The 20365-nt window shown below is 41.0% G+C and overlaps 5 protein-coding genes and 1 long non-coding RNA gene across 16 annotated transcripts; 4 read left to right on the top strand and 2 right to left on the bottom strand.

Moving 5' to 3' along the window:
* Nucleotides 1-5: 5 nt before the first annotated feature.
* Uba3 (Ubiquitin-like activating enzyme 3) lies at nucleotides 6-1535 on the bottom strand. Its single transcript, XM_088034941.1, has 2 exons — nucleotides 561-1535; nucleotides 6-515 (listed from the first exon to the last, which is right to left on the bottom strand). Exons 1-2 carry the CDS (start codon nucleotides 1455-1457, stop codon nucleotides 81-83), a joined length of 1332 nt encoding a protein of 443 aa, XP_087891067.1. The 5' UTR covers nucleotides 1458-1535; the 3' UTR covers nucleotides 6-80.
* Nucleotides 1536-1726: 191 nt separating this feature from the next.
* Rop (Syntaxin-binding protein Rop) lies at nucleotides 1727-5503 on the top strand. Of its 2 annotated transcripts, none has more exons than XM_088034936.1 (8): nucleotides 1727-1897; nucleotides 2366-2533; nucleotides 2579-2731; nucleotides 2796-2899; nucleotides 3283-3431; nucleotides 3638-4406; nucleotides 4456-4646; nucleotides 4692-5503. In XM_088034936.1, the coding sequence occupies exons 1-8, from the start codon at nucleotides 1870-1872 to the stop codon at nucleotides 4906-4908; spliced, it is 1779 nt and encodes a 592-aa protein (XP_087891062.1). In that variant the 5' UTR covers nucleotides 1727-1869; the 3' UTR covers nucleotides 4909-5503. The 2 variants fall into 2 exon arrangements, with proteins under 2 accessions (XP_087891062.1, XP_087891061.1); XM_088034935.1 differs by lacking the exon at nucleotides 2796-2899 and adding an exon at nucleotides 3086-3189 and having other exon boundaries at nucleotides 1728-1897.
* Nucleotides 5504-5544: 41 nt separating this feature from the next.
* Nucleotides 5545-6980, top strand: Ass (argininosuccinate synthase). Its single transcript, XM_088034942.1, has 4 exons — nucleotides 5545-5745; nucleotides 5792-6037; nucleotides 6084-6732; nucleotides 6783-6980. The coding sequence occupies exons 1-4, from the start codon at nucleotides 5575-5577 to the stop codon at nucleotides 6944-6946; spliced, it is 1230 nt and encodes a 409-aa protein (XP_087891068.1). The 5' UTR covers nucleotides 5545-5574; the 3' UTR covers nucleotides 6947-6980.
* A 39-nt stretch (nucleotides 6981-7019) lies between these two features.
* Nucleotides 7020-8915, top strand: LOC148175708 (proliferation-associated protein 2G4). Its single transcript, XM_088034944.1, has 4 exons — nucleotides 7020-7174; nucleotides 7382-7616; nucleotides 7786-8396; nucleotides 8447-8915. The coding sequence occupies exons 1-4, from the start codon at nucleotides 7090-7092 to the stop codon at nucleotides 8674-8676; spliced, it is 1161 nt and encodes a 386-aa protein (XP_087891070.1). The 5' UTR covers nucleotides 7020-7089; the 3' UTR covers nucleotides 8677-8915.
* Nucleotides 8916-8954: 39 nt separating this feature from the next.
* LOC148175707 (uncharacterized) lies at nucleotides 8955-12061 on the bottom strand. 5 transcript variants are annotated; one of them, XM_088034930.1, is made up of 10 exons: nucleotides 11970-12061; nucleotides 11692-11877; nucleotides 11533-11638; nucleotides 11393-11480; nucleotides 11136-11165; nucleotides 10945-11084; nucleotides 10455-10894; nucleotides 9478-10407; nucleotides 9222-9439; nucleotides 8955-9173 (listed from the first exon to the last, which is right to left on the bottom strand). In XM_088034930.1, exons 2-10 carry the CDS (start codon nucleotides 11875-11877, stop codon nucleotides 9065-9067), a joined length of 2247 nt encoding a protein of 748 aa, XP_087891056.1. In that variant the 5' UTR covers nucleotides 11970-12061; the 3' UTR covers nucleotides 8955-9064. The 5 variants fall into 5 exon arrangements, with proteins under 5 accessions (XP_087891056.1, XP_087891057.1, XP_087891058.1 ...); XM_088034931.1 differs by having other exon boundaries at nucleotides 8955-9164; XM_088034932.1 differs by having other exon boundaries at nucleotides 9222-9430.
* A 1548-nt stretch (nucleotides 12062-13609) lies between these two features.
* LOC148175706 (uncharacterized) lies at nucleotides 13610-20066 on the top strand. Of its 6 annotated transcripts, none has more exons than XR_015770070.1 (8): nucleotides 13610-13763; nucleotides 14085-14179; nucleotides 14556-14733; nucleotides 15881-16051; nucleotides 16596-16753; nucleotides 16807-17426; nucleotides 17476-17526; nucleotides 19885-20066. It is a non-coding gene; the product is annotated as an uncharacterized LOC148175706 (long non-coding RNA). The 6 variants fall into 6 exon arrangements; XR_015770072.1 differs by having other exon boundaries at nucleotides 13610-13823; nucleotides 16807-17419; XR_015770069.1 differs by having other exon boundaries at nucleotides 13610-13823.
* The last annotated feature ends 299 nt before the right edge of the window (nucleotides 20067-20365 follow it).

Here is a 20365-nt window from a genome sequence, read left to right as displayed (position 1 = left end):
AGAAATATCAATCAATTTAATTTATTTTACAGAATCACGTTTTAGGAGATTAAAAGTGGGAATCTATTATTTATACAACACTACTTCATTTCAACGTCCTCCACTGAAAATTTGAGGGTAAAAACGAGAGTCATGGGGGTTGTAGAGTCGGCAACCATAACATCGCTGCCTTCCTTAAGCCCCAGTTCCATCAGAGTCTTATTTAAATTGTCCCTAGTCTTCTCTTCTATGCTTTTTATGGTGGAAATGTACAGAGTTTTATTTTTCCCATCCACGACAGTTGTCAGCCCTGGATTCTTCATCTGATACTGTTCGTCCTCGCATAACATCTGAATCAAATCCTTCAACTTCATTTTACTAGGATCTGAGACAAGCAAGGTTTGGGGTACTTGAGAACAGACCACACAATTGTCTTTTTGCTCCGCCGTGTAAGTGTACGTGTAAATCCCATCGACGTCATTAAACACCATGTAGTTGTTAAGGGGGAGGCAGCAGCTCGTGGCGATTTTAAACACCTAAAAACAAACAGTGAGGGGTGATTATTAAGGGGTTGAACTCACTTCAGTCGCGCAAACCCCGGCGATGACAGCATTGGTGGAGGCCACTGCCGGGATTATGTTTTTAACGACCCCTTGGACGAGCCGGTAGGTTACTCCAGGGATGTTGAACTGGGAGGATCGTTCCAAGGATTTTTCATAAACCCAGGTGATGTGTTGGGCGTCATCGCCGTCGAGGGCTGCATTGAAGGGGTTTTCTTTCGGCCAGAGAGCTACTTTGACGTATTCTATACAGTGTTCGGGGAGACGAGGTGTGTTAGCGATCGTGCACAGAGGGTAGGTGACTTGAGGAGGGTACAAGTCCAGGGTGCACTCCACACAGGCGCTGTTTCCTGGGACAATCACTCTGGCGTTGCCTTTGAATCCTTCTGTGCCCCCATCAACTATCGGGATGATGCTGGTGTTATCCAGGACCCCGTCTTCGTAGCACAGGAGCGACATTATCATCCCGTTTATCCACCTCCTGGCAACTATAGAATCCAAACCACAGACGATTATATGAAAACTTCTATAGAAGGCTTCATCGTAATCCTGGATTTTACAAAAATGCGGCGTCACTTGACACCCTGGAACCTTCTTATTGACGAAAGCAGCGGCAACTTTGGCCTTTGACTGCCCAATGTCCTTCTGTCTGAACAAGAACTGGCGGTTCAAATTCGATAGTTCGATAGTATCCATATCGATAACGTGGATCTGTTTGAACCCCATCAGAGCGAGATTCTTCAGGAGTTCACAGCCGAGGCCTCCAGCACCTATAACTAGGATTTTACAGGAGGTTACCACAAAGTCCATTATTTCGGGTGACGGCTCGAATTCAGGGTGGCAAAAGGGGCCCGGCCTCTCCAAGACTTTACGGAGGTGGGCCCAGCGCTTCTGGGCTGATTCCTGTGGGTCTCCCATGGGGCAGAACTGTGGAGACGGTTTTGGAAATTTAAACGTCACAACTGTCACTATGCCGGTATTGTCAAATGTCAAATTAGTGTCGGGATACAGGTTCCTGTACGCTTATTTTCGATTTTTTAATTGAAATTAAATCTGTGGGAGGTTTTCTGTTGCGGTTTTCACGATATGAATGGTTTTTTAAGATTCTCAATGTTTGGTTGAGTTGTTATGACAAGTTTTATTGAGTTTTTTTAGCGTCATCTCTCGGATCATCTTCGCACTTTTAGTCTGGTTTCCCACCTCCACTTTCGCCTCCCCTCGTAGTTGTGAGTCATAGTTTGCGGGTGTCAAGTGGTGCTTTCCAAAAAATACCAAATTTCCACGTTTTTCTAACTCGTCGACTAGTGTTGTAACCCCAAAAAACAGCAAAATGGCCCTGAAAGCCCAAGTAGGAATAAGTAAGTGAATTAAAGTCTTTGGTTAAGTTTGACAGATGACTGATGACTTGATGGGACCCCAAATTAGCAATTTTCGCGTTTGTCATTCATGTTTGTCATCAAATTTCAACGGCTTTTTATTTCTTGTTGCTATTTCAGCGTCGATTTTCCCTCGATTTTCCAATTTATCGATCTAATGCTGCAATACATGAGTGGGGTGTCAGTGACGTCACGAATGTCAATATTGTCCAGTGTGCACATTTACAAAGCTAACCCCCTAGATTTTTGTTATTATTACACAAGATCGAGTAGTTTGATTAGACGCTCCCGGGTTTTGTTATTTTGTCCCAAAAACTCAAAAATTCCTGCTTTTTAAACTAGCAGATTTCAAATTTTCCGCCTCTGGTCCGTCCAATAAACGTCAAATTTTAGTAACTTTTCGTTAAAACCCCAAAATTCCGCGCGACATTCAAATTTATTTTTTTCCAGAGATCATGAACGAGGTCGTGAAGCTAAAAGCGTTGAAGAAGAACGGTCCAGGAGCCGCCGCAGCCGCCCACGGCCTCGAATGGCGCGTCCTAGTGGTGGACCAACTCGCCATGCGAATGGTTTCTGCGTGTTGTAAAATGCACGACATATCCGCCGAAGGAATAACTCGTACGTTACTGAACACACTCTGCTCTGTTTAACGAAGTTTTGTAGTCGTTGAAGACATCCACAAAAAACGGGAACCTCTGGCGACCATGGAGGCCGTTTACCTTATAACACCATCAGAGAAATCAGTCCATTGTTTGATGAATGATTTTGAGGGGCCGCGGGCCATGTATAGGGCTGCCCACGTGTTTTTCACCGAAGGTACGTGTCCTTTGATCCTCCGACTGTTGATTTAGATTATTGATTATTTATTGATTGTCAACAGCATGTCCACATACATTATTTAGCGAGTTGTGCAAGAGTCGGGTTGCCAAATTTATTAAAACTTTAAAAGAGATTAACGTGGCTTTTATCCCATTCGAACAACAGGTACTTCGTTTTGATGTTATTACAGCTTTGAGCTTCTAACGGTTGTGGGGCGTTTCTAATAACATGTTTGTCTGCAAGGAAGTCGGGGAGTTTCTTCGCAAAATTGGTGGAGGCGCCGGGCGAACAAACTCCCCGACTTCTCTCTCTTTCATACAGCTTCTAATTGAAATGTTTCTTCTGTGATAGTCTGCCCAGAAGAACTGTTCAATGAACTGTGCAAGTCTTGTGCAGCTAAGAAAATAAAAACTCTAAAAGAGATCAACATTGCCTTCTTACCCTATGAGTCACAGGTGTGTTTCGTGTTTGCATGAGGGTAGCTGTGTGCTTTTACTGTAGCTTAGCTTATCCGCCTAACTTCACGCTTCTAACGCGTTTGTTTTAAGGTGTTCTCTTTGGACTCCCCCGACACATTCCAGTGTAGTTACGACCCGAGTTTCGCCGCCGCTCGCAACGCAAACATGGAGAGAATGGCCGAGCAGATCGCCACTCTTTGTGCCACTCTTGGAGAGTACCCGTCGGTGCGGTATCGAAGGTACTGTCTTGAGTTATAGGCCAGGGTTGAAGCCTTTTTTAAACCATTTTTTACCCTTAAAACTCACCCCCTTCCGCTTCCCGAACTCAGATCGCCCGTAATTTATTTTTCCTTTCATTTACAACATTTTCTTCCATTTTCAACGGGTTTCATCATACTACTATTTTTGGTCTATTATCACCACTTTGTCTCTCACGTTGTTGTAGTGATTGGGACCGCAACGTCGAGCTCGCCCAGCTCATCCAACAAAAACTGGACGCGTATAAAGCCGACGAGCCCACGATGGGCGAAGGACCAGAGAAGGCGCGCTCTCAACTGGTCATCCTAGATCGCGGTTTTGACTGCGTCTCGCCATTACTACACGAACTTACATTCCAAGCGATGGCGTACGATTTGCTTCCAATCGAAAACGACGTGTACAAATACGAGGCGTCCGCCGGTGTGGTCAAAGAGGTGCTTTTGGACGAAAACGACGAACTCTGGTTGGAGTTGCGCCACCAACACATCGCCGTAGTCTCCCAGAGTGTAACCAAAAACTTGAAGAAATTCACTGATTCGAAAAGAATGACACAGAGCGATAAACAGTCGATGAAGGATCTCTCGCAGATGATCAAGAAGATGCCACAGTACCAAAAGGAGTTGTCGAAATACGCCACGCATCTTCACCTGGCTGAAGACTGTATGAAAGCCTACCAGGGCTACGTCGACAAACTCTGCAGAGTTGAACAGGACCTGGCGATGGGGACCGACGCAGAAGGCGAAAAAATCAAAGACCACATGAGGAACATCGTCCCTATTTTATTAGACCCGAAAATCACAAACGAGTACGATAAAATGCGCATTATCGCCTTGTACGCCATGATCAAGAATGGAATCACCGACGAAAATCTCTCAAAGTTGGCGACGCACGCACAGATCAAAGACAAACAGACCATCGCGAATCTACAACTGTTGGGCGTGAACGTAATCAGCGACGTAAGTCGCTCCTTTTTCCCGTACTATCATAATCACATTTTATTCGCAGGGTGGTAATCGTAAGAAACCTTACACCGTCCCTCGTAAGGAGCGCATAACTGAACAAACGTACCAAATGTCGCGATGGACGCCGGTTATTAAAGACATCATGGAAGACTGTATTGAAGATAAATTAGATCAGAAACACTTTCCGTTTTTGGCGGGACGGGCTCAGACCAGCGCTTACCACGCACCAACGAGGTAAAATTGTGTTCTTTTATGTTCACTGCTAACGATGGGTTTTAGTGCTCGTTATGGTCACTGGCACAAAGACAAGACCCAGCAAACGGTGAAGAACGTCCCTCGACTTCTTGTGTTTATCGTTGGAGGAATGTCGTTTTCAGAGATTCGTTGCGCGTACGAAGTTACCAACAATGCCAAAAACTGGGAAGTTATAATCGGGTCTTCGCATATATTGACTCCTGAAGGATTCCTGAGTGATTTAGCTACGTTATCCGGCTAGAATTCCGCCAAAAAAGTTACCTTTAACATACCAGATATCTGATCGCTTTTGTCTCGTCGTGTTCGATGTTTTTTAGTTGATTTTTTTATAACTGTTAGCGATAGAGGTAGAATTATCAAGTGCTTGTTGCGTTTACGTTAGGATTATGAAGTATTTATTGCACGATTATACAGTTGAAATATGAAAAGTTTAAATCGTTCGTGGTGGTGTTCAAATATCTATGCATGTTGATCTCAGATCGTTTCTGTTTCTGAGTCTGAAACGATTTTGTGATTGAAAGTTGTTTTATCTTGATGTGAGTGTAATTAGCTAGAACTGAGAGAATTCCACTTACTGAAACAAAAGGCTGTAATAGTTATTAACAGTCAGACTGTTAACGGCTTAACTCATTTTTTTCTCGCTTCCAGAAGTGAAGGTGTACTAGGAAACTAAATGAAGCAATACTTTATTTTACTTAGACTAAAATAGCATTGTTAAAATTAGACAATATTGTGTTTTCTTGTACGTAATTAAAGGTTTATTAAACCCAATTTCTTGTAATAATACCTACACTAAAAAATCTAATGTCAATTTAAATAAACAGTAGCAATTTGAACATTTTTAATTATCACTGGTCGCGACCTTTCATTATCTCTTTTCCCCTCATAAACTTCAGTCTTTACTAAAATGAGCCGCGGAAAAGTCGTATTAGCCTACTCTGGCGGTTTAGACACTAGCTGCATCCTCCGCTGGCTCTTGGATCAAAACTACGAAGTCATCTGCTACTTGGCCAACATCGGCCAAGACGAAGACTTTGAAGCCGCGCGAGCCAAAGCCACCAAAATCGGAGCCTCCAAGGTAAACCCCTCTTATCACAGGTCAATACGATTGTCAAAACTTCTAGGTCATAATAGAAGACGTCAGAGACACTTTCGTCAAAGAGTACGTCTGGCCGGCAATCAGAGCCGGACTCATCTACGAACGCCGATACCTCCTGGGAACATCTCTAGCCCGGCCCTGCATCTCCGTAGGTCTCGTCAAAGCAGCGCGAGAGAACCACGCTGAGTACATCTCCCATGGAGCGACCGGAAAAGGAAACGACCAAGTGCGCTTTGAACTCTCCTGCTACTCTCTGTGGCCGGAAGTCAAAGTAAGTTGTCTTTAAGACAGGGTTGTAATGACGGGGATTTGTGCAGATCATCGCCCCGTGGAGGATCAGCGCCTTCACCGAACGCTTCCAAGGCAGGAAGGATCTTATCAAGTACGCCTCTTCGCACAACATCGCTGTTTCCGCTACACCGAAAAGCCCCTGGAGCATGGATGCGAATTTAATGCACATTAGTTACGAGTCCGGGATTCTCGAAAATCCGAATAATGAGGCTCCGCATGATCTGTTCTTGATGACCACAGACCCTAAAAAAGCCCCCAGTGACCCTTTTAAACTCTCAATTGAGTTCTCGAAAGGAGTACCGGTCAAAGTCATCACGCAGAACGCGGAGGTGTTTGAAAACCCTCTGGAGATCTTCACTTTTTTGAACTCGATCGGGGGGCAACACGGGGTTGGGAGAATCGACATTGTGGAGAACAGATTCATTGGGTTGAAGTCGCGGGGGGTTTACGAGACTCCCGGGGGGTTCATCCTCCACGTTGCTCATACAGATCTTGAGGTTTTTTGTTTGGATAAAGAAATGTTGAGAGTTAAGGAAAGTCTGCGGGAGCGCTTATCTGATTATGTTTACAACGGGTTTTGGTTCGCTCCAGAGGGAGAGTACGTCTCTCGCTGCATCGCTTTAGCCGAAGAGACAGTGAGCGGGAAAGTCAACATCGAAATCTACAAAGGAAATGGTGAAATTAAAACACTAATTAGTCTTTTAATTGATTGTTTGGGATTTTAGTCACGGTTTTGGGACGTTGGTCGCCTGTTTCTTTGTACAACGAAGACTTGGTCTCCATGGACAAGCATTCGGATTTCACCCCGAGCGACGCCACTGGGTTTATTAACATCCAGGCGATCCGTCTGAAGGAGTACAATCGCTTTCAAAAGCAGCGGAATGAGTAACTCTGAATAATAAAGTCTATGATGAGAATCTAAAGTATATAGTTTGAATTTCCCTCTGCGATGCGCTCTGTTTTACCGGCGGAGCTCTTGGCGATGTTCACTAACTTCACTCGCGTTTTGTGGCGTTGTGGTTTGCATTAGAAATGGCGGACGACAAAAATGTGGAGAAAACTATCTCCGAAGACTTGGTTGTTACCAAGTATAAAATGGCAGGAGAAATAGTCAATCGTAAGTGCCCCCTTGCTCTATTATTTCCCTATTTTATAACTCCAAAATTCGCTTTGGTACGAGCACAATCGCCGAAATCCGGCTGTGGCCATATGGACGAGGCTCCCTGGAAGAAACCATGTGCTCTGGAGAGACTTTACCTTCTTAATTATGTTTTTCTATCTTTTAATGACTCGAATTGGGTTTTATTGCGAGGTTTCTTTGTAGGAATTCTCAAACAAGTCCTTGAGAAGTGTGTCGTCGGTAGTTCAGTTAGGGAAATCTGCGAATTCGGTGATCAACTTCTCACTGAAGAAACCAGCAAGGTCTTCAAGAAGGAAAAGGAACTGAAGAAGGGAATTGCGTTTCCAACTTGTGTTTCCGTCAACAACTGTATTTGCCATTTTTCACCCATAGCCAGTGAACCTGACTGCATTTTAAAGGATGGAGATGTGGTCAAAGTGTGAGTATTCACCAGCTTTAAACTCGGGCTTTTGTTTCGCAAATGATGATTTTCTGTAACTCCAATTGATCCCACTGATCACAGTGATTATTCCTTTGCTCTGAAACCGCTTCTGTAGCTTTCCCAAGGAGTTTACTCCAATTTTGGCTAACACCACCTCTTCTTGCAGCGATCTAGGCGCCCATATTGATGGTTTCATCGCAGTGGTGGCCCACACTATAATCTTGGGCTCCAGTAGTGCCAACAAAATCGTCGGAAGAAAAGCCGACGTGATCTTGGCAGCTCATTACGCTTCTGAAGCAGCGTTGAGGTTGTTGAAACCCGGCAATGAAACGTACACAATCACAGATGCTGTGCAGCGTGTCGCTGATTCGTTCAACTGCAAGCCAGTGGAAGGAATGTTGAGTCATCAACTGAAGCAGTTTAAGATTGATGGTGAAAAAACAATCATTCAAAATCCTAATGAAGCTCAAAAGAAGGAGCATGAGAAGTTTGAGCTTGATAAGCACGAAGTGTACGCGATGGACGTGCTTATAAGCACGGGGGAAGGTGTGGGGAAAGAGGGGGAGAGTAGAGTTTCAATTTATAAGAAAACTGAAGAGACTTACCAGTTGAAATTGAAGGCGTCGCGGATGTTTTATACGGAAGTGCGTTCGAAGCATGGAAGTATGCCGTTCAATTTACGGGGGTTTCAAGATGAGACTAAGGCAAAGATGGGGGTTGTCGAATGTGTCAAGAATAAATTAATCGAACCGTTCCAAGTGCTTTATGAAAAATCGGGTAAGTTATTGGGGGTTGGTAGTGTCACAACTTCAATTGACTTGTTTTAGGTGAATTCGTAGCCCATTTTAAATTCACGGTATTACTTATGCCCAATGGACCACATAAGATCACGGGTTTGCCCTTCGATCCGGAATTGTACAAGTCAGAACACTCCATAAGCGATCCACAAGTTCAGTCGATACTCAAGAGCTCTGCTAACCCTAAAGCTGCCAAAAAGAAAAAAAAGAAGACGGAAGGTGAAGTGGACCAACCTATGGAAGTGGAAGCAGTGGCTTGAATATCAACATTTTATACTTGCTAATTTTTTTGACACTTCGTATTATTTTTTAATAATATAACTATTACGTTTTATGAAGAACAAACTTTTTTATTTTGACTTTCGGTACCTAATTTACATGTTGTCAGGCACTGTCCCTTGGAATTAAAATCACGTAGGAAGTGTTGAATTGTTAATAATATTAGATTTTATATTGCAGACAGCAATATGATAAATAAAAGTGTTTGATATTTTCAAAACGACTTTTTCTCCGGCGGGTAATAAAAAAAACAATCAAATCGAAACCAAACTTCATTGGAACGTCAATCAACTCAAACTTACACTATCTCTCCCAAAAAAATAGAATCTTGAAATGTGGAAAATGGAACTTAAGTCTAGAAGGTAACAATTATCTCTTCTTCTTGGGTGTGTAGCCGCGCCGACCACCAGACCTGCTCCTGCTGGAACTGCTTCGCCTCTTCCCCTTCCTGCGTCCTTTTGAACGGGATCTGCTACGCCTTGAGGAGTGTTAACATGAAAAACTCGCCACTGAAAACCATACAGACCTTGAAGAATCACTAGAACTGTCGCTGTAACTGCTGGAGCTCGAACTGTAACTCCGCGCCCTCTTCGACTTCCCCGCGCTGTTCTTATCCAGTTCTTGCAGCACCTTGTACGTCTTCAACAACTTCTCTTTTTCGATCGCTTCCCGTTTAGCCTTCTTCGCCTTCTCCAACATGTCCGCCTCCTCTTTGACTTTCCTGTACTTCTCCGCCTGTAATTTCTAAGGGAAGGTTAAAGAAGCTAATGGTTCGATCTCACCTGTTCCACTTCCTTCTTCTTCTTCATTTCCAGCAACTCGACTTGTTTTCTAAGGATAAGAAGTCGCTTGTACTTTTCCTCAGCGTCGTTCGGTTTCTTTTCTTCTTTTTCAACTTTCTTCTCTTGGTCGCTGTTGGATTTGGAGCGGTTCCTGTAGCGCTCCTCCTTCGGCGAAGAGGACCTTCTGCGGGAATGTCGTCGGGAGCGCGACCTCTGCCTGTGTTTCGACCGGGATCTTCGACGTCGGTCTCTGGACGGATAAGGGGGGTACCTGCCTTTATCCCTCCGAACAAACTGTCTTCTCACCGGTCGCCGATCCTCAAAGGATCGATCGGGTCTTCGCCGGTTCATGTCGCGATAGCCCCCATTTTTATACACGCGATTCTCATCATTGTTTGGTTTCTCCGTTTCAAACTTATTACGCCCTCCGCGCAACTCCTCTTTATCCCGTTTCTTGTCGATTTGGACGTGATGATCGTTTTGATTATCCTTCTTGGTGGTCTCCGGTGGGGAGTCTTCACCAGTCTTCACTTGCACCCCCAAAGCCATCGCCATGACGTCGCTTTTCGCGTTGTTTGGAATCTCCCCATCGTGGGGGTCCTTCGACTCGGCTTGGGGGTTGAACGTTCCCGGGAGCGGATACTGAACCAGACTAGGAACCTGTTTCTTCACTTCCTCCTCTTCTGATTGATTCTCCTCGTAATCCAGCGCATTGTAATCGTTCTCTTTGTGTTTGTCGCTCTTATCCTCCCCATCTGAGGTGTGACGATCGTCTTCCTTCGTCATCTCCGCTTTTCTGCGCTCTTCGCGCTTCTTGCGCTCAGCTTCGAGTTTCTCGAACTCGGAGAGTTTGATTACGCGGGATTCTTCTTTGCGCCAATGGAGAGGAGTGCCGCTCCTGGAGCGGCTTCTCGAAGGAGTTCGGTATCTCTGAAAGAAGTTGTCAGGGGAGTTTTGGGGGTGATGGGGGAACTTACGAATTTTCCGCGGCCTTTGATTATCCGTCCGCTTTTGGTGGTGACGGGGCGTCGGTTAAAACTGTGGTCCCAGTCTCTTCGATTTCGGTCTCTTCTGAAATCGTCTTTTCGTTTTTTGTTGAACTTCTTGTCCTTTTCCTTCTCTTGGGGTCCTCGCATGAGGAACTTGTTAAAGGGGACGTCGGGGATGTCCTCGGGATTGATGTCAGTCACCGTGGCCAAAGGGTGTAGGTCTTTGAGTTCGCCTTCTTCCTCGGAGTCTCCATCCGGTTTCCTACAATTAAAGAGATTAGATGAGAGGACGATACTTATTGGTACCAACTCGTTCTTCTTCTTCTTCTCCTTTTTCTTGTCTTTTTTGTGCTTCTTCTTCTTTTTCTCGTCCCCGGACTGCTCCTCCTCCTCGTTATCCTCCTTTTTCTTCTTCTTGTCTTTCTTACCTTTAATTAGAGGCGTTAGTTTAAGTCACAGAACGAATTAAGAGAATTACTTTTGACTTGCTTCACTAGTTCTCCACATTTAACAATTTTGGCATCTTGTAAAGGACGACTATTAGTGTCAACCGGTAATGACTCAATCTGACGAACAACGTGAACTCCTCCAACGACACGACCAAAGACGACATGAACACTGAAAATAACTGTTAAGTCTAAAGGATTCGATAAGTTTTATTCTGCTTACTTGTCGAGGTGAGGGGCCGGTTGTGTAGTACTATAACACAAAACATGACAACATATGATCAGCGAAGGCCAGGCTAGATGGAACAGACGTACTGCTACAGAACAACAAAAGTAACTGTTCTGTAACACAGCTTGTAAGGTGAGAACGTGTTAAATTGCTACAGAAAGTCAAATTAAACAGAGGCGGCCCTTTGACCTTAGCTGGGTGTTTGGGGCCAACTCTGTTTGAAGACAATTCACAACTTCCCCCCAACTCACATGAAAAACTGCGACCCGTTGGTATCCTTCCCCCTATTAGCCATGGAGAGTAGGAAAGGCTGATCATGCTTCAGGTCAAAGTTTTCATCTAAAAACAGGTAATTTTGATAATGGGGGTGAATTTAGAAGTCTTGACTCACCTTCAAACGTGCCCCCGTAGATGCTCTCCCCACCTGTCCCATTCCCGTTGGAAAAGTCGCCCCCTTGAATAATAAAATCCTTCACCACTCTATGGAAAATTACTCCCTGGAAAAAAAACCCCGTCAGACTTCTCCCCTTGGTCTGAACACCACTCAAACCTTAAAATGGAGCTCCTTTTTGGTATTAACCCCCACGCCCTTCTCCCCTGTGCAAAGACACCTGAAATTCTCACATGTTTTGGGCACAACATCTGTAAACAGCTCAAAAACGATTCTCCCGGTTTGCAGACCGCCGATTGAAACGTCAAAGAAACAGCGAACTTGTCCTTTTGGTTGTTCTTCCATCTGCAAAAGAAGAGGCGTTGAAAATGCAGAAATATTGGGGTTTAAAGGGATGGATTGGTCGACATTTTGGGGGTGCTGAAGACAAGACGTACCGTTAATCAGTGCAGATTTACTACATGTGGAAGAAAAAGTACAATTTCACGGGTTTTGTGGAGTTTTTCGCTACTTGCTGGTCACCGGAGGAACTGCGCAAACAAATTTGGTTTAATTGCAGTCCACCATCGCTGACTAGCTTCTTGAACGGTGCTCTGTCGGTACGTGCGGTTCCTGTAATGGAGAAAAAATTTGCAGCTAACTTCGCTTGGTGTGTTTGAGTTTGGTAACGGAAAAACTGTTTCAAATTGATTAATTATGATGTTGTTGCGACGTTTGGGCACTTTTGGAAAACTCAGGTGAGGGAAAAAGTCTTTCAACCGCAGTTTTCTGATGTTTTGTGCAATTTTAGGTCTTGTGCAGAAAGTGGAAGATTTTCTTGTTTTTTTCAAGTCTAAGAGCCAAGTTTTGATTAATTTGTTGAAAATGGGGATGTGGACACTTCAAATTACTATCAGAAGTCGTAATTTGAAGGAAATTGAAGAAAGTAGTTGTAAACTTCGAAGACTAAAAACATTGAAGCAATGCGGTTTTAACCTCGTGAATTTAGGCCCTTGATGAAGTCGTGTTCTAATTGCGATGTCTAAATAGGTGAGGTTTAATTCAATTTCTTTCTAAGCAAAAATTTGGAAAAAAATCCTAAGATCTGATTGGTTGCGGCAATCAAAAAATTCCTTTTTTCTGATTGGTTGCAAGATAGTCAGATCACCAACCTAACAAATATAAAATTACCACGATCTCACCAATAGGAGAAGTTTTTGGTGATTTGATCAAGTCTCAAGAGCCAAGACAAGGTAACTACTAAAATCTTAATTAAATTGCGGAAAACAATTGGTTTGAGTTTTTCGCGTAACTTTGTTAAGAAAAGCAGGTAAATGCAACATTTGTAAATGTTGCTTCAACGCTTTTTGTGGATTTGATTGTAATTAATGTTTTGCTTTTAGAAAAAAGAACTGAAGCAGTATCAAGAAGACACTGAGGTTAATGGAGGCCAACAATATTTACAAATACCACAAAGTGCCGCCACTGCAGCAATAACAGAATTTTGAAGTTGAAAATTTCAAGATTATTGCCAAACCTATATTAACCAAGTATGTGGACAAGCTTAGGTTTGTTACTAAATTTGCAATTTCGAATTTCCCTGTTCAATTTTCACTGCTAGGTGGCTTTTATTCAAAAATGTGTTTAAAATTTAAGTTGAATTAGTTAGTCAAGTGTCAAGTTTGGGTTTGCAGCTAATTTCTCCCAGTGCTGAGTTTCGGTTTCAAATCGATTATTATTTTTGTTCAGGCTGTCATATCTTTTTATGTGTACCAAGTGGAAGTTTTTCATGTTTTCCCAAATGTTTAAAATATGACCGGAATAATTTGACGTAATCTGATTAGACTATGAAAAACGGTTCTTGCATAACTTTGTTAAGAAAAACATAAATAAGTAACTATGCCTCTGTTCTAGGAAGAACATGGAGGCATTTGTTTACAACAAATCAAGAAATATTTCGTGGAGTAGAAGACGAAAATTGCGATGGAGGAGAAGAACGAACACTTGAAGTACACCAGTTTGAATTTGAACTCAAAAGGACTTTACAGACGTTGGGTATCTACAAGGGCATGAAGAAATTCAAAGACGTGTGACGTGGAGGTCGAAAATCAACTTTGGTACAGCTAACATACTTGTCAGAAACGTATATTTAGTATAATTTGCGGAGGAAGTTGTTGGAAGTCGTTTAATGATGGATGATAATTGCGATTACTGCGAGTTCACCCCAAGAAATTCAACACAAATATTTCATGGTTTGTAGATGTCTTCGCTTGACCATCTTTTCATTGGAAATTTTGCCATTCTTTGGTTAGGTAATTTAATTTTTGTTTCCCAAACTGGTAAGAAAACATTAAATTTGTCAACTTAAAGTAATTGCTGCGAAAATGTTTGAAATGTTTTCCAAATTGTCAAAATAAATTTCCACTGGACTTGTTCAATGGGCAAAAATACTTGCATCTGATTGGTTGAGTGAATTTGTGTTTTTGTGCCTACCGGTAATTGTGCCTACTAATGGACTTTTAGGCATTTTGATGAATTTAAAAAAAAATGACATTTGACATTTGTGATTTTAGTTCTTTGGAAAATGGCTGAGAAAAAAGAGTAAAAGGGGCTGCGGTTGTCTTCTAGTATCAACTTCCTGGAAATGAAACACAAGTAATTGGTAAAGGTAGGAATCAATTTTTTTCTTTTTGCCATCAGAATTACAGAAAATTTTTTTTTACATCAATTGTGATAATAGAATTTGTGTTGTGTTCTTGAAACTGTACACACAAGACGTTTTGTCGCTTCTCTTTACACAAGTTCTTTGCGATGTGTTTATTAAAGTTACGCAACTGCACAAGATGTAATTTAGTTAATTCCGTTTTTTGTCTAATATTGAATAATGGATTATCACGGTTTTGTTGTTGTTTCAAAATCGTTTTATTACTTGGCGTTTTCTTGTGGATTTGAGTTGTTACAATAATTTCTTTTGTTTGTTGTAAAAAAAGGGGAAATCTGATGTTTATTGCAGACGGTTTTTAACTAATTTTTAAATCTTTCAGGAAAGAGAAGTTATGGAATTATTTGGAGTAAAAGAAACCAATTTCCAGGTTTTTCAACCGGTTCAGCAAGCAACCAATCATGCAGCGAACGAACTTCTTTATTTACTAAGCAAGGAGATTTTGACTTTCTATCAAGAAGTGAAGAATCACCATCATAGCTGCAAAGTGAAGAGACAGGGTAAGTTTTTTAAAATGAAAAGTTTGTTGCTACTTGTACTGTCTCTGTTGATGGTTTGATGTGGTCTTACAGACAAGCACAGTCAGACTATGAACAAGAATTGAAACTAGCTACATCCAACCGAAATGAGCCAACTTTTACTTCCGCAATCATATTTTAATTAGTTCAATTTGTTATAAATCTAAATTTTAGAGTTTTGGAGATTGCTCTATTAGAATGCCAAGATGACTTTTAACAAACGGCAGCAAATTTTGAGCGAGTAATTTTTTTAGGATATCGCACTGCAGTAGAGCATTTTTCGACTTATTTGATTTGATTGATCAAAACTGGCATCACTACAGAGATAGTTTTCTATTATATTTATAGAACTTTAGGAAAATGAGAACTACTTGCAGAATGGAATGGAAATGAGCCAACTTCATATTTTAATTAGTTGTTTAATTTGTTATAAATCTAAATTTTGGAGTTTGTCGATTTTCGCTTTTAACCAGTTCATTGCTCTATTGGAATGCCAAGATGACTTTTAACAAACGGCAAAAAATTTTGAGGGAGTTATTTTTTAGGATAACGCACTGCAGTAGAGCAATTTTTTGACTTATTTGATTTGAATGATCAAAACTAGCATCACTACAGAGATAGTTTTCTATTATCTTTATAGAACTTTAGGAAAATGAGAACTAGTTGCAGCTTCTGGCTGGGTGAGACATTATTTGTTGTCTTTGGTAATTACCAAATATATTATAAATATGTGTAAAGTTATGTAAGTTTAGAGTTCAACAGACTTGGGTAACTTTTCAATTTTTCCAGTTTACTAATGCGGATGAGCTTAATCCGAGAACTTTTATGGTTTTCTTGAAGTCTCGTGGTTCAGACGTTTCCTGGATGCAGTCTGATCGACAATCACGCAGAAGGTTGGGCCCTTTTGACCACAGCATCACTTCTTATGCAAAAACGTTTTTGGATAGGAAATTTCATCTTTTGTTATGACAGTCATTTGCACTTGTTTCATTTTTTGTTTGTTAAACTGTCCACTCCATGTTATTCAAATTTTAAATTTAAATACGGCCAAAAATTCCTTCTTTTGATTGGTTGTTTTAAAGTCGCTGATTTTCTTGTATTCTTGGTTGTGATTTTTGAATGTTTTCAGGGAAGAGAAGAGTACAGAATAGACGTCTCAACGGCCACATGGAGGATTTTTTCGCAATGAGAAATTCATCATTTGGAAACTTTTGTGTTGCGTTTCTTCAGATACAAATATGATTTCCGCCGTTTTGGTTGTTGTTGATGGAAATCGTGAAAATTCAGCGTTCTTGATTGGGTAATTTGCACATTTCTTTTAATTTTTGTTTTTAAACTCGAAGGACGACATTAAACTTTGAAATTTCAAGTTATTGCTATGACAAAGTTTGAATTTTCCTCCAAATTGTCAAAATAAATTTCCACTGGACTTGTACAATCGGCAAAAATACTTGCTTCTGATTGGTTCAGTGAATTACGTATTTTTGTGCCTACCAGAAATTGTGCCTACTATCGACTTTTAGGCACTTTGATGCATTTAAAAAAAATGACATTGGTGATTTTAGTGCTCTAGAAAATGGTTGATTCTGCATCAATTTCTCGGAAATAAAACAGCAGTGATTGCTAAGTACACATTTGTAAGAACACATTTCATTTTTTTTCATTTTGGATAATTACGTAATCATTAACATTTGTTTTAACTGCAAATGTAAATCTTTGGACTTGTGTGGACGTGTAGACTTTCAATTAGAACTCTATTGGTAAAAAAGTGACTAGAGATAAACCAAAATTACAAAATTTGGACTATAGTTTATTATTTAATAATTCAAACGGTCTTGTTTCAGATTACCTTCGATGAGTGGAGTGGGAATGACCAACTGCATTGATGGACAAATTGGCAAGAGTTAATCGATGGTGGGTGGATAGCCTCAGCTAAAGTTGTTTTCAAGATGGAAGTAGCAGGGGTCCAGTTGTTGGAGAGACAAAAAGATGCTAAACAATGGTAAGCGTTTTCTTTCTATTTGCTGATCCCAATAACCGGAAGTTTTATTCCAGATTCAGATTGCTTCAGAAATCTTTAATTACTATGTTTTCTATAAATTAGATCTCTATCAAATTTTGAATTTCCCTTTTTTTTTATTTTGATTAGACTTGAGAACTTGAGACAGTGTATTAGCTATACCAACTCAATTAAGAAATCAGTGCTCGAACTTTATCTGTAGGGGGCTTAGGACACTGAGCTAGGAGCGGGAGTTTAAGTTAGTTGTCGGTAGAAACACAACTGCCCTTCTTCACAAAACTAACATAGTTGCAGTCAGTATAGGTTTAAAACTTTTTTTATTTATAAAATGATTATGTTAGCATTGTCTAGGAGTGTAGACGCACTTTACGGGATACCTTGGTCAAAATGCTCACCCACGGGATAGGCTTTGTCTGAAACCGGGGGCCGAGTTAATTTTGGGTTCACCAAAATCTCCTACGGTGCTTGTGTTCGCGGGGGTTGACTTTGATACACTAAAATTCATTCTGTCCACCATTTCTATTGAATTTCTCTATTCATCCATCTTCATTATGCCGTGCAACGTGTTGGAAACTTCATGAGTTGATTTGGACAGAAGAAGAAGAAGAAGAAAGAAGCGGTGGCACTCCTAGGCTCGAAATTGTGTCGGTAGAAGGTTTGTTTCGCTTTTGCAAGTTTAGTGTGTTCATAGTTTTATTTTTTAGATCTGGCGAACACTTGAAAATGCCTGGATGATGGATAGCTGTGAAACTGAGGTGAGCCGGTTGGCTAAACTCTTTGATCTTGTATAAATTGCCGAAATTCCCGCCCTAGTCTCTTTTTTTTTGTATCGTCTTGTCGCTGTTTTTTGTCTAAATCGCCAACTTCGCGTTTGTAAACTTAAAATCCTCAAATTCGCGCTCTCATCCCTTTTTTTTTGCTTCGCTCTGTCGCCGTTTTTAGTCTAAATCGCTAATTTCGCGTTTGTAAATTGAAAATCGTAGAATTCGCGCTATTTTTTTTTTTGTGTTGTCTTGTCGCTGTTTTTAGTCTAATTCGCTAACTTCGCGTTTGTAAATTTAAAAACCTCAAATTCGCGCCCTTGTCCCTTTTTTTCGCATCGCTCTATCGCTGTTTTTAGTCTAAATTGCTAACTTCGCGTTTCTAAACTTAAAACCCTCGAATTCGCGCCCTTGTCCCTTTTTTTCGCATCGCTCTGTCGCTGTTTTTAGTCTAAATCGCTAACTTCGCGTTTGTAAATTGAAAATCGTAGAATTCGCGCTATTTTTTTTTTTTTGTGTTGTCTTGTCGCTGTTTTTAGTCTAATTCGCTAACTTCGCGTTTGTAAATTTTAAAACCTCAAATTCGCGCCCTTGTCCCTTTTTTTCGCATCGCTCTATCGCTGTTTTTAGTCTAAATTGCTAACTTCGCGTTTCTAAACTTAAAAACCTCAAATTCGCGCCCTTGTCCCTTTTTTCGCATCGCTCTGTCGCTGTTTTTTGTCTAAATCGCTAACTTCGCGTTTCTAAACTTAAAACCCTCGAATTCGCGCCCTTGTCCCTTTTTTTCGGATCGCTCTGTCGCTGTTTTTAGTCTAAATCGCTAACTTCGCGTTTCTAAACTTAAAAACCTCAAATTCGCGCCCTTGTCCCTTTTTTTCGCATCGCTCTGTCGCTGTTTTTAGTCTAATTCGCTAACTTCGCGTTTGTAAATTTTAAAACCTCAAATTCGCGCCCTTGTCCCTTTTTTTCGCATCGCTCTGTCGCTGTTTTTAGTCTAAATTGCTAACTTCGCGTTTCTAAACTTAAAACCCTCGAATTCGCGCCCTTGTCCCTTTTTTTCGCATCGCTCTGTCGCTGTTTTTAGTCTAAATTGCTAACTTCGCGTTTGTAAATTTTAAAACCTCAAATTCGCGCCCTTGTCCCTTTTTTTCGCATCGCTCTGTCGCTGTTTTTAGTCTAAATTGCTAACTTCGCGTTTCTAAACTTAAAACCCTCGAATTCGCGCCCTTGTCCCTTTTTTTCGCATCGCTCTGTCGCTGTTTTTAGTCTAATTCGCTAACTTCGCGTTTGTAAATTTTAAAACCTCAAATTCGCGCCCTTGTCCCTTTTTTTCGCATCGCTCTGTCGCTGTTTTTAGTCTAAATTGCTAACTTCGCGTTTCTAAACTTAAAAACCTCAAATTCGCGCCCTTGTCCCTTTTTTCGCATCGCTCTGTCGCTGTTTTTAGTCTAATTCGCTAACTTCGCGTTTGTAAATTTTAAAACCTCAAATTCGCGCCCTTGTCCCTTTTTTTCGCATCGCTCTGTCGCTGTTTTTAGTCTAAATTGCTAACTTCGCGTTTGTAAATTTTAAAACCTCAAATTCGCGCCCTTGTCCCTTTTTTTCGCATCGCTCTGTCGCTGTTTTTAGTCTAAATTGCTAACTTCGCGTTTCTAAACTTAAAACCTTCGAATTCGCGCCCTTGTCCCTTTTTTTCGCATCGCTCTGTCGCTGTTTTTAGTCTAAATTGCTAACTTCGCGTTTCTAAACTTAAAACCCTCGAATTCGCGCCCTTGTCCCTTTTTTTCGCATCGCTCTATCGCTGTTTTTAGTCTAAATTGCTAACTTCGCGTTTCTAAACTTAAAAACCTCAAATTCGCGCCCTTGTCCCTTTTTTTCGCATCGCTCTATCGCTGTTTTTAGTCTAAATTGCTAACTTCGCGTTTCTAAACTTAAAAACCTCAAATTCGCGCCCTTGTCCGTTTTTTTTTGCATCGTTCTGTCGCTGTTTTTAGTCTAAATCGCTAACTTCGCGTTTGTAAATTTAAAAACCTCAAATTCGCGCCCTTGTCCCTTTTTTTCGCATCGCTCTGTCGCTGTTTTTAGTATAAATCGCTAACTTCGCGTTGCTAAACTTAAAACCCTCAAATTCGCGCCCTTGTCCCTTTTTTTCGCATCGCTCTATCGCTGTTTTTAGTTTCAATCGCTAACTTCGCTTTTGTCAATTTGAAATTGCCAAAATTCGCGTTTTTGTCACATTTTTTTAATCTGAAAAGTGTCGCAATTTGTCTCTCGCGAGCCACTGAATCAAGTAATTGAAAAATGTTCCCAAAAAGTCCATAAATTAATTCTAATTCATGTATTTTGTTTCAGTGTCTCAAAAACTTGTTTTTTGCTTTGAGAACTTGGACCTGGAGTGTGCCACTCTGTAGAGGAGTTCGTCGTTCGCAGCAGTTGGTGTTCTTCGTCAAAACCGCGGCAAGAAACTATTGAAAATTCTTAAAAATTAATTAATTTTTGTACCTGGTTAATTAATAAAGTCGATAATAGATGGCGCTAATTGTTACCTCTCCCGAACACTTGACTCCTCCAAAACTATAAAAGAGTGCTAAAAAAAATGGGGAAAGGGTGGTGGGGACCGGACCCCAACCTCCACTATCCGACAAGCTTCAATAAGAAAGTGTCCATTCTTTGTGATGTTAATATGAGATATAATAATAGAGAGTGTCTATTATTTATAATGTTAATAATATAATAGACACGAAAGTGTCTATTATATTATTGACGTTTTACAGTTTTCTTTAATGACAATTTTGAGCTTTTGCTACTCATTGATAGATGGCGCCACCATTTT

Source organism: Gnatocerus cornutus, chromosome 4 (assembly GCF_029298725.1).
Source record: "Gnatocerus cornutus isolate USDA-ARS CGAHR chromosome 4, icGnaCorn1.1, whole genome shotgun sequence".
Classification (NCBI taxonomy): domain Eukaryota; kingdom Metazoa; phylum Arthropoda; class Insecta; order Coleoptera; family Tenebrionidae; genus Gnatocerus; species Gnatocerus cornutus.
This window is presented reverse-complemented; position numbering and strand designations above follow the sequence as displayed.

What these genes read in the sequence shown, in the direction of transcription:
- Uba3 (XM_088034941.1), bottom strand. Translation starts at nt 1,457, where the DNA reads ATGGGAGACCCACAGGAATCAGCCCAGAAGCGCTGGGCCCACCTCCGT. An exon ending in CCGGGGTTTGCGCGACTGAA is followed by an intron (nt 516 to 560) that starts GTGAGTTCAACC and finishes GTTTGTTTTTAG; the next exon opens with GTGTTTAAAATCGCCACGAG.
- Rop (XM_088034936.1), top strand. Translation starts at nt 1,870, where the DNA reads ATGGCCCTGAAAGCCCAAGTAGGAATAA. An exon ending in ATCCGCCGAAGGAATAACTC is followed by an intron (nt 2,534 to 2,578) that starts GTACGTTACTGA and finishes GAAGTTTTGTAG; the next exon opens with TCGTTGAAGACATCCACAAA. An exon ending in CCACGTGTTTTTCACCGAAG is followed by an intron (nt 2,732 to 2,795) that starts GTACGTGTCCTT and finishes GATTGTCAACAG; the next exon opens with CATGTCCACATACATTATTT.
- Ass (XM_088034942.1), top strand. Translation starts at nt 5,575, where the DNA reads ATGAGCCGCGGAAAAGTCGTATTAGCCTACTCTGGCGGTTTAGACACT. An exon ending in CCAAAATCGGAGCCTCCAAG is followed by an intron (nt 5,746 to 5,791) that starts GTAAACCCCTCT and finishes CAAAACTTCTAG; the next exon opens with GTCATAATAGAAGACGTCAG. An exon ending in CGAAATCTACAAAGGAAATG is followed by an intron (nt 6,733 to 6,782) that starts GTGAAATTAAAA and finishes TTGGGATTTTAG; the next exon opens with TCACGGTTTTGGGACGTTGG.
- LOC148175708 (XM_088034944.1), top strand. Translation starts at nt 7,090, where the DNA reads ATGGCGGACGACAAAAATGTGGAGAAAACTATCTCCGAAGACTTGGTT. An exon ending in GGCAGGAGAAATAGTCAATC is followed by an intron (nt 7,175 to 7,381) that starts GTAAGTGCCCCC and finishes GTTTCTTTGTAG; the next exon opens with GAATTCTCAAACAAGTCCTT. An exon ending in AGTGCTTTATGAAAAATCGG is followed by an intron (nt 8,397 to 8,446) that starts GTAAGTTATTGG and finishes GACTTGTTTTAG; the next exon opens with GTGAATTCGTAGCCCATTTT.
- LOC148175707 (XM_088034930.1), bottom strand. Translation starts at nt 11,877, where the DNA reads ATGGAAGAACAACCAAAAGGACAAGTTCGCTGTTTCTTTGACGTTTCA. An exon ending in AAAAGGAGCTCCATTTTAAG is followed by an intron (nt 11,639 to 11,691) that starts GTTTGAGTGGTG and finishes TTTTTTTTCCAG; the next exon opens with GGAGTAATTTTCCATAGAGT. An exon ending in AGAAGAAGGAAGTGGAACAG is followed by an intron (nt 9,440 to 9,477) that starts GTGAGATCGAAC and finishes ACCTTCCCTTAG; the next exon opens with AAATTACAGGCGGAGAAGTA.